General features: G+C 51.9%; 1 protein-coding gene across 1 annotated transcript; it reads right to left on the reverse strand.

The window, feature by feature from the left end:
• Positions 1-1,190: 1,190 nt before the first annotated feature.
• LOC125534379 (BTB/POZ domain-containing protein At5g03250-like) lies at positions 1,191-5,486 on the reverse strand. Its single transcript, XM_048697630.2, has 4 exons — positions 5,201-5,486; positions 4,703-4,772; positions 1,984-3,222; positions 1,191-1,907 (listed from the first exon to the last, which is right to left on the reverse strand). The coding sequence occupies exons 1-4, from the start codon at positions 5,272-5,274 to the stop codon at positions 1,332-1,334; spliced, it is 1,959 nt and encodes a 652-aa protein (XP_048553587.1). The 5' UTR covers positions 5,275-5,486; the 3' UTR covers positions 1,191-1,331.
• Between the last annotated feature and the right edge of the window lie 8,314 nt (positions 5,487-13,800).

A 13,800-nucleotide genomic window follows, 5' to 3' on the forward strand; every position in this document is an offset into this window, starting at 1 on the left:
ACCGACTATTTAACTCTTAGTTGTTTGTTAAATTATCTGTGTACCCGACTATTTAACTCTTAGTGGTTTGTTAGAATGTTGAAGTCTTTGTAATCGATCTGTTTGCATTTCATGGCTCGACTCAGATGTTATTCTATCTGTTCATCCTTTCTTTTCATCACTTTCACATTAGCTTCCAAGAGTAAAGTCTCTCTCTCTTTTTTTACTGGATGGGTGCCTGTGGCACATCTAGCATGCTCCTTGGTTCCAACGGGATCATCAAAAGGATGTTCTTTTACTAATGGATGATTGATCTCTTTTGGGCTGTTCGCAAGAAATTAACGGAATCGTCAAGTATTTTCAGCAAGTTGGAGCAGTAAATTTTCTGCAGTAAGGATTGCTGTCAAAAGTTTCCACAGTAGGAGCATCTGATAGAAAATCAGCTTCAGAATATAGCACAATGAAGGAGCATCAGAAACAGGGAGCAGATCATTTTGCACAAGGGGCACAAAATCAACAGCCACTTTGGATGAAGAGCAAAGCTTCGACAGAAAATGCAGGGTGAAAGTTAATAGCAGAAGTTTCCATCACTCCCTTTTTAGATTCAGATGGAACATTAGCAGATCTTTTCGGTGTTCGTGAATGTTTTTAACTCTTCGTGCAATTACTCAACTTGGAACCTGTAAATTTAACAGTGTTCTTGGGAGAACGATATGATTATTTAGGATAAGGAAAATGTATGACAGCCCCTGGGTACCACTACACCCTCATGAACAGTACATAAAAAAATTGAAAACATAATAAAAAAATATGAAACTTTGGGGGATCAAACATGATAAAAAATTTGACGTTCTTGCAAAGTTTCTGCCACAAATAACATTCGAGGAGCCCCCACCAAAAAAAAATCACTGCTCAAAAGTGCACATAAACTTTGAACACTGATGTTATTTCTTTAGGTGAGGTCTCCTCGAATGTTATTTATGGCTGAAACTTTGCAAGAACATCGGATGTTTGATCATCTTTGGTCCCCCGGAGTTTCAGATTTTTATTTTATTTCACTTTCAGTTGTTTACTAATTTACTGTTCATAGAAGGTGTAGGTGTTGAAAGTCCTGTCTCGAGGAGAATTATCAAAGCTAGCTGCTCCTATTCTTTCTTCCAGACTGTATCTATTTCTTGCCAAAATTATGCTAGGAAAACTTGTATATCTGCTTTCACCTAAATCAATACCTGAAGAAATAATCAGCTGTTCAAAAAATTCTTATTCCAGCGGGAATAAAACGGAACCAGTGTGCTAAGTGCTCCTATTTTACAATCTGAAAATCACATGCGACCGAGCTACATCTTCCAAAACTAACACCCCAAATCCAAGAACCTGCTGCGCTTCTCGTCGCCCGAGCTTGGCAATCGTGGCTGCTGCTGGCGTGACGACGACGTCCTGCCGCCGCCACTGAGCCCGAGCTTCCGGAACAGCCTACTGAGCGCTCCCTTGGGCTTCCCTAGCCGGTGCATCTCCTGCCGCATGCTGGAGCACTCCCCCTCCAGGCCCACCACCCTCTGCCGGATCTCGTGCACGCTCATCGCCGACGCCGGCTCGCTGCTGCTCCCGGGCGTGTACACCTCGACCTCTTCGTGGTCGTTGTTCTCCGACCCCATGCCGAAGTCCACCTCGCCGGTCCGGCTCTTCCTCGGGCGGGAGCTCCTTGGGGACCCCTGGTCGGCGACGGCGGCGTTGTTGTCGCCGACGAAGAACCAGCTGGCCACCGTGGTGCGCAGCCGCAGCTGCTCGAAGAAGAGCACCTGCACCACCACCCGCAGCGGCAGCCGCTCGTTCTGCGCCGCGTGCGTGCACGCCTCCAGCGACAGCTTCTGGCAGTTCATCAGCCGGCACAGCTGCTCCCGCTCCGACTCCGTCAGCCACGGGTGCGCCTGCCATGACAGAAAGGTATCAAACTCAAGCTCAAGAACATTCAGTAATCCATGGCCGCCGCCGGCCATTACCTACCTTGATGAAGATGTCGATGGCGCGGTAGAGGCCATCGTCGAGGGACCGGGCGTAGTCAGGGACAAGCGCCACGATTTGCTGGAACTGGGAGCACTTGAGGTTGGCGTCCGTGCCGACCTCGGCGAGGTACCCGTCGACGAGCTTGGCTACCGTGCTGGCCGGCATGAGCTCTCCGGGCGGGGCCTCGTCCGCCGTGATCTCCGGCAAGGGATCGGCGTACGCCGTCGTGTTGGACAGCAGGAACTGCTCCAGCATGCGCTGCATGCAGTCCACGTCGTAGAGCGTGTCCGTGGAGTAGCTGGTGTTGGGGATCAGGAGGTCCTCCAGCGCCGCCTTTTCCAGCTGCTCGCCGGCCCGCCTCTCCAGAGCATCCCGGCACGCCGCGCTGGCGTGCAGGACCGTCGCCGTGCGGAGCATGCCGAGCAGGAACCTCGTCGTCGCGACGCCCTTCTCCGCGGGGAGCAGCGCCACGATCTCCTCCAGCAGCACACGCTGCTCGCCGACCACGTCATCGGACGACGTGGTGTCCGACGCGCCGACGTCGCCGGCAACGTCGCGCCGGTTGAGGCCGGAGAGGTGCCGCCTGGCGTAGTGCGCGAGCGAGCCGGCGATGCCCTCGGGGCTCATGCCCCTGGACCGCATCTCGGAGATGAGCCGCTTGTACAGGGGCAGCCGGAGCGACGACGCCTGCCTGTACCACCACCCGGCGCCCGGCGACCGCGGCTTCCCGTAGGTGCTGATCCCGTTCCACATCACGGGCGGCGCCGCGGCATCGACGCACCTCGCCGTGTAGTTCTCGACCATGGGCCAGCCGAAGAGCGTCGGGTCGGCGCACGCCTTGGCCGCCAGCGACTCGATGCACTGGGGCGCGAGGAGGAGGTCCTCGGCGAGCTGCCGCACGACGTCATCGCCGTCGTCGCACGCCTGCAGCGCGCGCACGGCCGCGTCCCAGCTGCCTAGCACGTCGCGGACGAAGAAGGCCTCGGCGTGGGCGGCGAGGTTGCCCTCGCCGGCCATGCCCAGGCGCTGGGCCGCGCAGCGCACGGGGACGACGTTGGCCGCGTTGAGCTCGAATTGGATATCGTAGCAGAACTTGGCGGCGAGCCTGAAGGTCGCCGCGCCGCCCGGGAGGTCGTCGAGCTGCACGGTGCAAGGCTTGCCGCCGTCTTGGTCGTCGGAAGAGGTGGTGGACTCGGCGATGAGCTTCTGCAGCGTGGTGCTCCGGCTGATTAAGGGGAACTGGATGGAAACACAGAGGGAAGTTATCTTGCTGCATGTTGTCAGTAGAGTAAATATGAAAGAATCAACAATTTACAAGTGCAGCAAGCAAATTACAAGCCAGTGAAAGAGATGGGACAGTTTCAGTTGTGAGTAGCATATTTTTTTTAGAACGAAGGCTTTAGAGGAGCCCGGCTTTGAATTAACAAAGCCAACAACCGGCCAGGATTACAAAGCAAGATTACAACCACACACCAAACAAAGAAAAAGAACAGAAAAACGGCGAAAGGTACAGAGACGCCGGGAGCAGCTCACAATGCTTACATACAACAAGCTAGAGAAACAAAGAGCAAATGCTTGGAGATGTCAGCGACCTCTTGCATGCACAGAGCCAAGGAGGAGACGGCAGCCGGCTCAGGAGAGGGGAACGACGACAAAACAAAGCATGTCGTTGCCAAAAAACTCTAGGACTTGGAGAAGACGCAGCCTACCGGATCCATCATCAAAGAAGGCCCCTGCCTCCTCGCCCAGCTCAAGGGCGCCGAACCGTTGAGTGATGGACATGTTCACCCTAGAACCTGGATGGCTGGTATCCAAGGAAGCCACAAGAGCGGAACTAGGCGATCCCCGCTTGCCGCCGTCGACTCACCTAGAGCAACCAAACGCCAAAGACCAAAGCTCTGGCACGAAAGAGGGTGAGCAGCTAGGATGAACACGCCCTCCGCCCACACCGCAACAAAGCCCACATCCCATCCTTGTTCCCAAAATCAGCGCCTTCAAGAAGGTTACGACGCCAGAGGCGTCGCCACCGTCCAACAGAGTTGAGGTGTTAACCCGGGAGACAAGGGGGACGGGGGTGGGGAACAGGACCTGACCGACGCCTCCAGGAAGGTGAGCGGCGCCCGTGGGCGTCGCCGCCGTCGCAGCCGGCAAGGCTAGCAGGGTTTCCCCCGGTCCTGCATCCCGGCACCCGCTCCCACCTGACGAAAACCGAAGCTCCTCAACGGAGCAGGCCAGATCTGGGGGATGAGCTCGCTGGAGAGGTGTAGGAATGGAGATGGCCAGATCTGACGCCGCCACGCCCTAGCCCGCGTCCTCCGGTGGATTCGCCGCCCGCACGGCCGAGATCCGCCGGCCCGCGCCCGCGCCACTAGATGCCGAAAGCTGGGGCGCCTCACCAGCCGGGGCCGCCGCCCCGGAACCCGGGGCCCCCCGCGAGCGAGGCGGGGCAGCGAGGGCCCCGCCGCCACCTTCATCAGCAGCGCGCGGGCTAGCCCGGCGGCTGCTTTAGGTAGCATATCAAGTCATAATCTTTTTTCTTTTGCCAAAAATCAAGTCATAATCATTCATGGAGGATTTTGATTAGTGCATGTGGATGGATAGAATTTTCAAACTCTAAGCATCATGTGACAATTTGACACTGGATTCCAGAATCACCGGAACGGAGACGTGTCTCGGTTGAGCAATATACGACAGAGATACAGAAAGGAAACGTACGTACCTTGTGGAGATGAAAGGAGATGTCCCCGACCTCGACGACCACATCGCTCGCAAGCTCGGTCAAGCAAACCCTGCAAGAATGGCAAGGAAGGCAGTGTGATTTGTGAGCCACAAGATCAACAACATACTAGTACTCTGTAATGCTGTTGTTTTGAACTGTGTTCCCAATTGCAGAAGTGCAGGAAAGGTATCTACTGAAGGTTATGTGCTGTTTCGCTCCTGAATAATCTGAAAGTTTCTCCTGAGACAAATGGCTACTGAAATCTTCCTCTCATTCGCCACTACCTTGTACTGCTACATCATTTGTCCAAGGTGTTCACTCAGATTCGGTCAGGTGGCGGATATGGCCAGGCCAGCGCTCCCACATGATCTTACCGCCAAGGAACAAATTCCTTTCACCAAATGCAGCAGTGGATTTTCTAAAATGGAAAGCGACGCAGGGAGATGGGACGACGGGAAATCGATCAACACGGTTATGTGATGAGGAGGAGGGAGGTACCAGGAATTAGGGTCCCGGAGCTGGAAGCAGTCGGGCGATTTGGATCCGAGAACCCTCGTCGTAGCCGCCGCCATCAATCAGCCAGTCAGCGGGTCACTGTATCATCGATCGCGCGTGGGGAGGGAGGGAGGAGCCGGCCGGCCGGGAGACGCCGCGACGAGATCGGAGAAAGGGAAAGGAAAAGGAAAAACCAGGAGAGAAGACGAGACGAACGAACCGAACGGCATGCATGTGCGGGAGGAACCCGTGGAGGTCGGTCAGCGGGAGCTCCACGCGTGCGCCGACAGGTGGGCCCGCCCGCCCGCGCCAGGCAACGGCCCCGCCTACTTCCGCGCAAACCCAAACCCAAAGCTGCTTCGCCCCGTAGACCTCGATTTTGACACCTTCGCACAAAGCGCCAATCAGACACCACTCACAAAGTGACCGCCGCTACAAATAAACCGGATGATTTCTTAGGCTGCTTGTAAGGCCAACTCCACCCGCGCGACCTTAAACGAATGTTCGAATTGGCCGGATTTTGTTCCTTTGGGGCGCCGATGGGTTCGCCCGTGTCCGGCTTTGTCAGATGGGTCGTGCGTGCGCCCACCGTGCGGCCGCACCCCAAATCATGTCCGGGGTGGACGTGAATAAAAATAAAATAAAAACTATAATGAAATAACTAAAAAAGTAAATAAACATAATTAAAAAACATAAAACATATATAGGGGTCGGTCACAAAACGGCCTAATTTCCACGGCCACTTAAAAGGCCCAGTTTCATAATTAACATATAAAACTAAAATAAAAAAAAGCTTCCCGTGCGCTCCTGCCGCGCCCGTCGATGCCGTGGCCGTCGCCGTCTTCACTGGCCGCCGGTGTCGTCGTCGTCGCTGACGAGGTCGACGAAGGCCGGCAGTGCGTGGTAGACGGGGGCGGGCTGGACAGCCGGAGGTGCCTGCACCACCTCCTCCCGTGGCGACGCCTCCCGCTCCGATGACCGCGACGAAGTGGGGCACAAGTTCACGCCCACGCCGGCGACCATCTCCGGAGCAGTGCAGGACCAACCCCACCCCTGGCCCAGCAGCTGCTGGAACGCGGCCACCGGCTCCTCCTCCTCGGGGATGGCTACCTCGCTGGCAGCGGAGCGGGCCGTCATCTCCTCCAGGCCCTCCCATTGCCGCTCATCATGCGTGTACATGGAGTCCTCCATGACACGCGCCATGAGACGGGCCTCCTCCTCCTCCGTCATGCGAGGAGGTGGTGGCGGCGATGGAGACGGCGAAGGCGACGGCGTGGGCGTGATGCCGCGCACCCGCCTACGCCCGCACTCCTGGGGAGCAGGCGCTGCGCGCTCCTGTCGTGGCCGCCGCGGCCCCGTCGAGGTGCCGGCGAAGAACGACGCGCGCCTGGTGTTGTGCTCGTCACGAAACCAGGTGTCCCAGAGCCCGGAGTCGGGGGCGTACCTAGGGTCATAGAAGAGATCGTTGGGGAGGAGGCGGCGGCGGCGCTCGATCTCCTTGTCGCGCGCACGGCCGCTCGTCGGGACCGGCGGGATCGGGACCCGGTCGGCGGAGAGATGCCAGTTATTGGGGAGATGGACGTCGCTCCAGGGGAGCGGCGTCCTCGTCTCCCAATAACGGCGGCACACCGACGAGCGGACATAATGCCGGTCGCGCTCGCCGGCGGACATGGGCGCGATGGAGAAGGCGAGCGGCGCGGGGGCCCGGCGTGGTGGCGATGGCGAGCCGCGGCGGCGTCCCGACGAGGAACCAGCCTCGCGGTCGTGCTTGCCTTTGCGGCCCATGGCTGCGGGCGGCCGGCCGGCGAGGTGTTGGCTAGGGTTTGGGACTAGGGCTGTCGGGTTTCGAGAAGGCCACGGGATGGCGTGGGACAGTGTGGACGACGACCCGTCCATGTTTCCCACTTAAAGAAGGACGACGACCGTTCAACGTGTGGATGACAGGTGGGGCCGCCCGCTCGTGTGCATTGATGTGGGCGGGTGGGAGGTAGGTGGCCGCCTACCACGCGGCCCCTACACAAACGAGGCGCGCGTCCGTTTGGTGTCCGTCGCGGCCCAAACCCGGCGCAAGTTTGCGCTCGAAATGGATCGGCTCGGACACAAAACAGACAAGATGGATCTGGGCCGTCGCGCGCTGAGCCGACTCCTTTGTCCGTTTTACCCCAAACAGACGGGACCGGACAGGATAGGGTCGCGCGGTGGAGTTGGCCTAATGAGTAGTATCATAAGTTAGTATCATGTACTCCCTCCGATCCTTTTTACTCTGCACATTGGATTTGCCGAAAGTTTGACTAATTTATATTAAAAATCATTAGCATCTATAATATTTAATAAATATAATATGAAAATATATTCCAAGATGAATTTAATGATATTGGTGTTGTTATGTGAATGTCTACAATTTTTTATATAAACTTGGTTAAAGTTGGATGAGATTGACTTCGGACAAACCTAATATGCAGAGTAAAAAGGACCGGAGGGAGTATATGATACTAGTGTGTGATACTACCTCCTTAATGCATAGTATTATGTACTAGTATCATAGATAACTTTATTTATTATCATGCATGACACACAGTAGCATTGCATTTATTATGATACGGTATTATGATATAATACTTAATCATCTTTTTCTTTATTTAATGCTATATCACATCATCAAAATTGCCTACTTAACATACATGATACTCCCATTACGACCAGCCTTAAAGAAATCATCCGCCTCATCCGTCACATCTACGCGTTGATGACCGTTCAATCGTAGCAACGTGTCACGGGAGCACCGAGCCTGCAACTGCTTCAACGCATGACGGATGGCATTCAACAAAGCTTCATAGCAACTCTAATGGCATCACCGACGGAGTCCGGTGGAACTCCATTACAGCCCCGCCGAAGCTCCAATGCAGCACCGACGGGCTCCGGCGGAGCTTCAACGCAGCGCCGACAGCTCCAGCGAAGCTCCATTGCAACTTCTCGAAGCTCCAATGCAGCACCGACGGCTCTGGCGAAGCTCCATTGCAACACCAGCGTGGAGATGAAGCGGGGGATGCAGCAGTGACATCCGTGCCGAGTTCTCGTCGCCGCCATACGTCAGGCGCCTGCAGCACTGCACCTTCCTCAAGCACATACCTCCCTTCCTCGTGTTGCTCTGAAGCAGGCGTCGCCAGCGAAGATGCCCACTGCTCGCAGCACGATGTGTGCATCCGGCATCACGCTGGCAGGAGCACGGGGGCAGCACGGCGAGCAGCGAGCAGCGCCTCCTCCTGCAGCATCGCTGCTGCCAGGCGCCGAGATCTTGCACCAAGGCGCTGCCGGGCATCGCCTCCGGCGTCTCCGTGCACAGCTATGGCTAGCTTGCTGCCTCGGTATGGGAAGAGGATGGGGATGTGGAAGAACGAGCGGACAAGGGATAAGCATTCGTGGGCCCATATGGGACACGCGTCACCCGAGCGACGCAGCTTAAAACAACGAGAAATCAGTCGGTTTACGCAAAGAGTTTTTTCAAAAAAGACCATATAAGACAAGAAGGAAAATTGCAATCAAGGCAAAGAGTTCGTTGAGACGACGACTGTCACTCGCCTCCAGCATCATCGCACCAACCATCAAAAGAAAATGTGATGGATCACCTTTTCACCTGAGCTCAACACGGCTCCATCACTGATATATAACTTTTTGGACCTCCAAAATAGCATAGCGAATGCAAAGTTTCTGTCATTGACAAAATTTAGCCGGAGCAGCACCCCAGACACACCATCAAACTCAGATATGGCACCCCCCGCTCGACAGTGATGTCGGAGAAGGAAAGCTTACCTGCTAGTTACCAACCACGAACCCAACACATGATCCACGGTCTTTCAGTTGCCATCGATGCAGACAACGGTGTAGTTTGGAACCAGGGTCACCGTCCGGGTCGTGGCATCGTGGTTCTTTATTGACTACCATGGGGTGACACCGTTCAACACTATAGCAGTCGTTCAGCCTAGGGCTTGCCTGGGGCTTGGCCCGATCCTAGCTACGCCACTGGATGCAGACCCTATTGCACTACCTCCCGAGCTAGATGCTCAATGGAGGTTCATATATTTATGGATTCATACGTTCACTAGGTGCAACCATTCCTCAAGAAATTTGTTTGCAACCATCAACATACTTTTGCAAAAGCAATAGACATATTACAACTAAAACATTACGATATTAATTGTAGATGCTTAATTTATACTATGTCTGGATGCATATAGTAGTCTAAAATCAATATGTGTCATGTTTGACTATATGATATAAACTGAAGTATATCAAACAAGAGTATAGCAAAGTGTAGAAGTTTTGACACAACCTTCTCCTAATTATTTGTATTTTGGATCGCATAAGAGCATCTCCAGCAATAGCTCTATAATAGGGTAGCTGCCCAAAAAACCGTTGTTTGCATCACTTGGGCTGAAAAAACGAGCTCCAATAGTTGCCCTAAATGTATAATTTTGTGGTCCCGTTTTGGGGTTGTCCAAAAACCCAGCTCGAAGTGATGTAAATTTAGATCATCTTCAACAGTAACCCTATAACATAAAAAAACAGTAACCCTATAACACAAGGCACCAAAAAGTTGGTTTTAAATAATCTGATTTATTTTCTCCAACAGCAACCCTAAAATAGAGCAACAATTGCCCTAAAATAGGGCACCGGGCTCAGAACAAGTGCCTGCACACCTGGCACTCGGACTGCGAGACTGATACGTTATCTATAATTTTGATTGTTTCATGCTATTATATTATTATTCTTACATACATTTTTCATCATTTTACATTACCTTATCTTATTTTTTTGAACTAACATACTAATCGAGTACCTAGTCTCAGTTGTTGTTTTCTGCTTATTTTTGGTTTTACAAAATATCAATACCTATGGAGGTCCAAACACGATGCCAATTTTCTGGACCAAAAGAAAGACCAGAAGCTTCAGGAGGAGACCAGAAGACCCGCGAGACCCGAGGAGACCTAGGGGGCGCGCCACCCAGCCTTGTGGGGCCCCTGATTCTCCGTTTGCCCTAATTCATGGCCTATAAATTCACATATATTTAGAAACCCTCGGAGCGAGACCCGAAACAACTTTATCTCCGCCGCAAGCCTTTGTTCCGAAGTGATCCCATCTGGAGCCCTGTTCCAGAGTTCTACCGGAGGGGGAAACCATTGGGGTGGCCATCTTTATCAACCTTGCTGTCTCCATGATGGTGTGTGAATAGTTCCTTTAGGACCTACGGGTTCATAGTAGTAGCTAGATGGTTTTCTATCTATTCTATTATTAAGTTCTTCCTAGTTTGAACTATGTGATCGTGCTATGGGTTTGTTGGCCCTATCTACATATTGGGACTACATATTTGTTGATTGTTTTCTTAGAGAGCTCGGTTTGTTAGTAGGGTTCCCTTGTTAGTAACCACCTAGTGCATGCAAGCGAGCTTTGTTAGTAGGGATGAATGAGTAGAGCTAAGCAAGGGAGTGGCTCTTTTTTTACACAAGCTTTGTTAGTAGGGATGAATATGTAGCCACCTAGCTAGAAGAGAGGAACCGGCGGCAGTGACTGTCGTTGCATCTGTGGCGGCTGGCGTGCAAGAAAGCTGCTCGGTCAGTGCATCGTGGCAGACGCATCGGCGCATGCAGGCTCGGTCGGGCCATACAGGCTCGGTCAACGCATCGTGGCATCAGCGCATGCATGCTTCATCGACGCATGCAGGAAAGATTTGCTGGGTGCATGTAGCAGGCTTCTGTCCTGGCGGCACGCGTAGGCGTTTAATGCAAGGGACGACCCAACGAAACCACGGCCCAACGGTTGAACAACGACACCACCCAACATGGACCCACTTGTCAGGTCCAAGGATGACACAGTCCAGCGCAGCCCCACTCGTCAGAGTTAATGGTCAAGCCTTTGACCCGACGACAACGTCCGTTGTGACCAGTTATGAGGGTTTCTCGCAAGGGAGTGGGGAAAATTGAGCAAAAGTTAAGAGCGCGGGGATGCATGAGTAGAGCTAAGGAACTAGGGGCATAGATGTAAAAAACTCTTGATATATACCATGAGCTGAGTTCTATTCGTGCCTAACTTCTCCGTTGCAGGAAGCACAATTCTATTTTCAAGTCTATTTATGTTACTTACTTTCAAGTGTTTTTACCATTGTTACTACAAGCCTATCATTCTTATCACTCTGGTTTATTTGTCCACCAGTACAGTAACAATATTTGCAGAATCACGGGTAGTTACTTCACATAAGAATTGTGACACCTTGTGTGTGACAGAAACGCTAATATAAAAACTCTCATTTGCTCTTTGTTGGGATGATAACTAACTGGGTGAAGGAAATATGCCCTAGAGCCAATAATAAAGTTGTTATTTATATTTCCTTATATCATGATGAATGCTTATTATTCATGCTAGAATTGTATTAACCAGAAACTTAGTACATGTGTGAATACATAGACAAACAAAGTGTCACTAGTTTGCCTCTACTTGACTAGCTCGTTGAATCAATGATGGATATGTTTCCTAACCATAGACATGAGTTGTCATTTGATTAACGGGATCACATCATTATAGAATGATGTGATTGACTTGACCTATCTGTTAGCTTAGCATGATGATCGTTTAGTTTGTTGCTATTGCTTTCTCCATAACTATACATGTTCCTATGACTATGAGATCATGCAACTCCCAAATACCGGAGGAACACTTTGTGTGCTACCAAACGTCACAACGTAACTGGGTGATTATAAAGGGGCTCTACAGGTGTCTCTGATGGTGTTTGTTGAGTTGGCATGGATCAAGATTAGGATTTGTCACTCCGATTGTCGGAGAGGTATCTCTGGGCCCTCTCGGTAATGTACATCACAATAAGCCTTGCAAGCAATGTAGCTAATGAGTTAGTTACGGGATGTATCATTACGGAATGAGTAAAGAGACTTGTCGGTAACGAGATTGAACTAGGTATTGAGATACCAACGATCTAATCTCGGGCAAGTAACATACCGATGACAAAGGGAACAACGTATATTGTTATGCGGTTTGACCGATAAAGATCTTCATAGAATATGTAGGAACCAATATGAGCATCCAGGTTCCGCTATTGGTTATTGACCGGAGACATGTCTCGGTCATGTCTACATAGTTCTCGAAGCCGTAGGCGTTCGGTGACGATCGGTATTATGAGTTTATGTGTTTTGATGTATCGAAGGTAGTTCGGAGTCCCGGATTTGATCATGGACATAACGAGGATTCTCGAAATGGTCGAGACGTAAAGATCGATATATTGGAAGCCTATGTTTGGACATCGGAATGGTTCCAGGTGAAATCGGGAGTATACCGGAGCATCGGGAGGTTACCGGAACCCCCCGGGAGGTATATGGGCCTTATTGGGCCTTAGTGGAAGAGAGGGAAAATAAGAAAAGGAGGGGGCGCCCCCCAAGCCCAATCCGAATTGGGAGGGGGGGGTCCCCCCCCATTTCCTTCCTTCTCTCCTAGAACCAACAAAGGGAAGGAGGGGAATCCTACTCCCGGTGGGAGTAGGACTCCCTTAGGGCACGCCTAGAGAGGCCGGCCCCCTCCCCCTCCTCCACTCCTATATATACGGGGGAGGGGGGCACCCCATAGACACACAAGTTGATCATTGATCTTTAGCCGTGTGCGGTGCCCCCCCTCCACCATAATCCACCTCGGTAATATCGTAGCGGTGCTTAGGCGAAGCCCCTGTTTCGGTAGCAACATCATCACCGTCATCACGCCGTCGTGCTGACGAAGCTCTCCCTCGAAGCTCTACTAGATCGTGAGTTCGCGGGACATCACCGAGCCGAACGTGTGCAGATCGCGGAGGTGCCTTACCTTCGGTGCTAGATCGGTCGATCGTGAAGGCGTACGACTACATCAACCGTGTTGTCATAAGCTTCCGCTTACGGTCTACTAGGGTACGTAGACAATACTCTCCCCTCTTGTTGCTATGCATCACCATGATCTTGCGTGTGTGTAGGATTTTTTTTGAAATTATTGCGTTCCCCAACAGTGGCATCTGAGCCAGGTTTATGCGTAGATGTTATATGCATGAGTAGAACACAAAGGAGTTGTGGGCGTGGGTATATACATATTGCTTGCCGTTACTAGTTGATTCTTGATTCGGCGACATTGTTGGATGAAGCGACCCAGACCGACATTACGCATACGCTTACGCGAGACTGGTTCTACCGACGTGCTTCACACACAAGTGGCTAGTGGGTGTCGGTTTCTCCAGCTTTAGTTGAATCGGATTCAATGAACAAGGTTCTTTCTGAAGATCAAAAAGCAATCACTATACCGCATTGTGGTTTTTTTTATGCGTAGGTAAGAACGGTTCTTGCTCAGCCCGTAGCGGCCACGTAAAACTTGCAATAATAAAGTAGAGGACATCTAACTTGTTTTTGCATGGCATGTTGTGATGTGATATGGTCAAGACATGATGCTAAATTTTATTGTATGAGATGATCATGTTTTGTAACACAGTTATCGGCAACTGGCAGGAGCCAAATCGTTGTCGCTTTATTGTATGAATTGGAATCGCCATGTAATTGCTTTACTTTATCACTAAGCGGTAGCGGTAG

This window comes from Triticum urartu, chromosome 2A (assembly GCF_056163025.1).
Source record: "Triticum urartu cultivar PI428250 chromosome 2A, HENAU_Tu73, whole genome shotgun sequence".
Taxonomy (NCBI): Eukaryota; Viridiplantae; Streptophyta; class Magnoliopsida; order Poales; family Poaceae; genus Triticum; species Triticum urartu.

Bases quoted from the DNA above. Each gene is read 5' to 3' on its own strand.
- LOC125534379 (XM_048697630.2), bottom strand. From the start codon at position 5,274: ATGGCGGCGGCTACGACGAGGGTTCTCGGATCCAAATCGCCCGACTGC. The intron at 3,223-4,702 runs GTACGTACGTTT...GTTTCCATCCAG, and splicing joins TCTCCTTTCATCTCCACAAG to TTCCCCTTAATCAGCCGGAG. The intron at 1,908-1,983 runs GTAGGTAATGGC...CTGTCATGGCAG, and splicing joins CCATCGACATCTTCATCAAG to GCGCACCCGTGGCTGACGGA.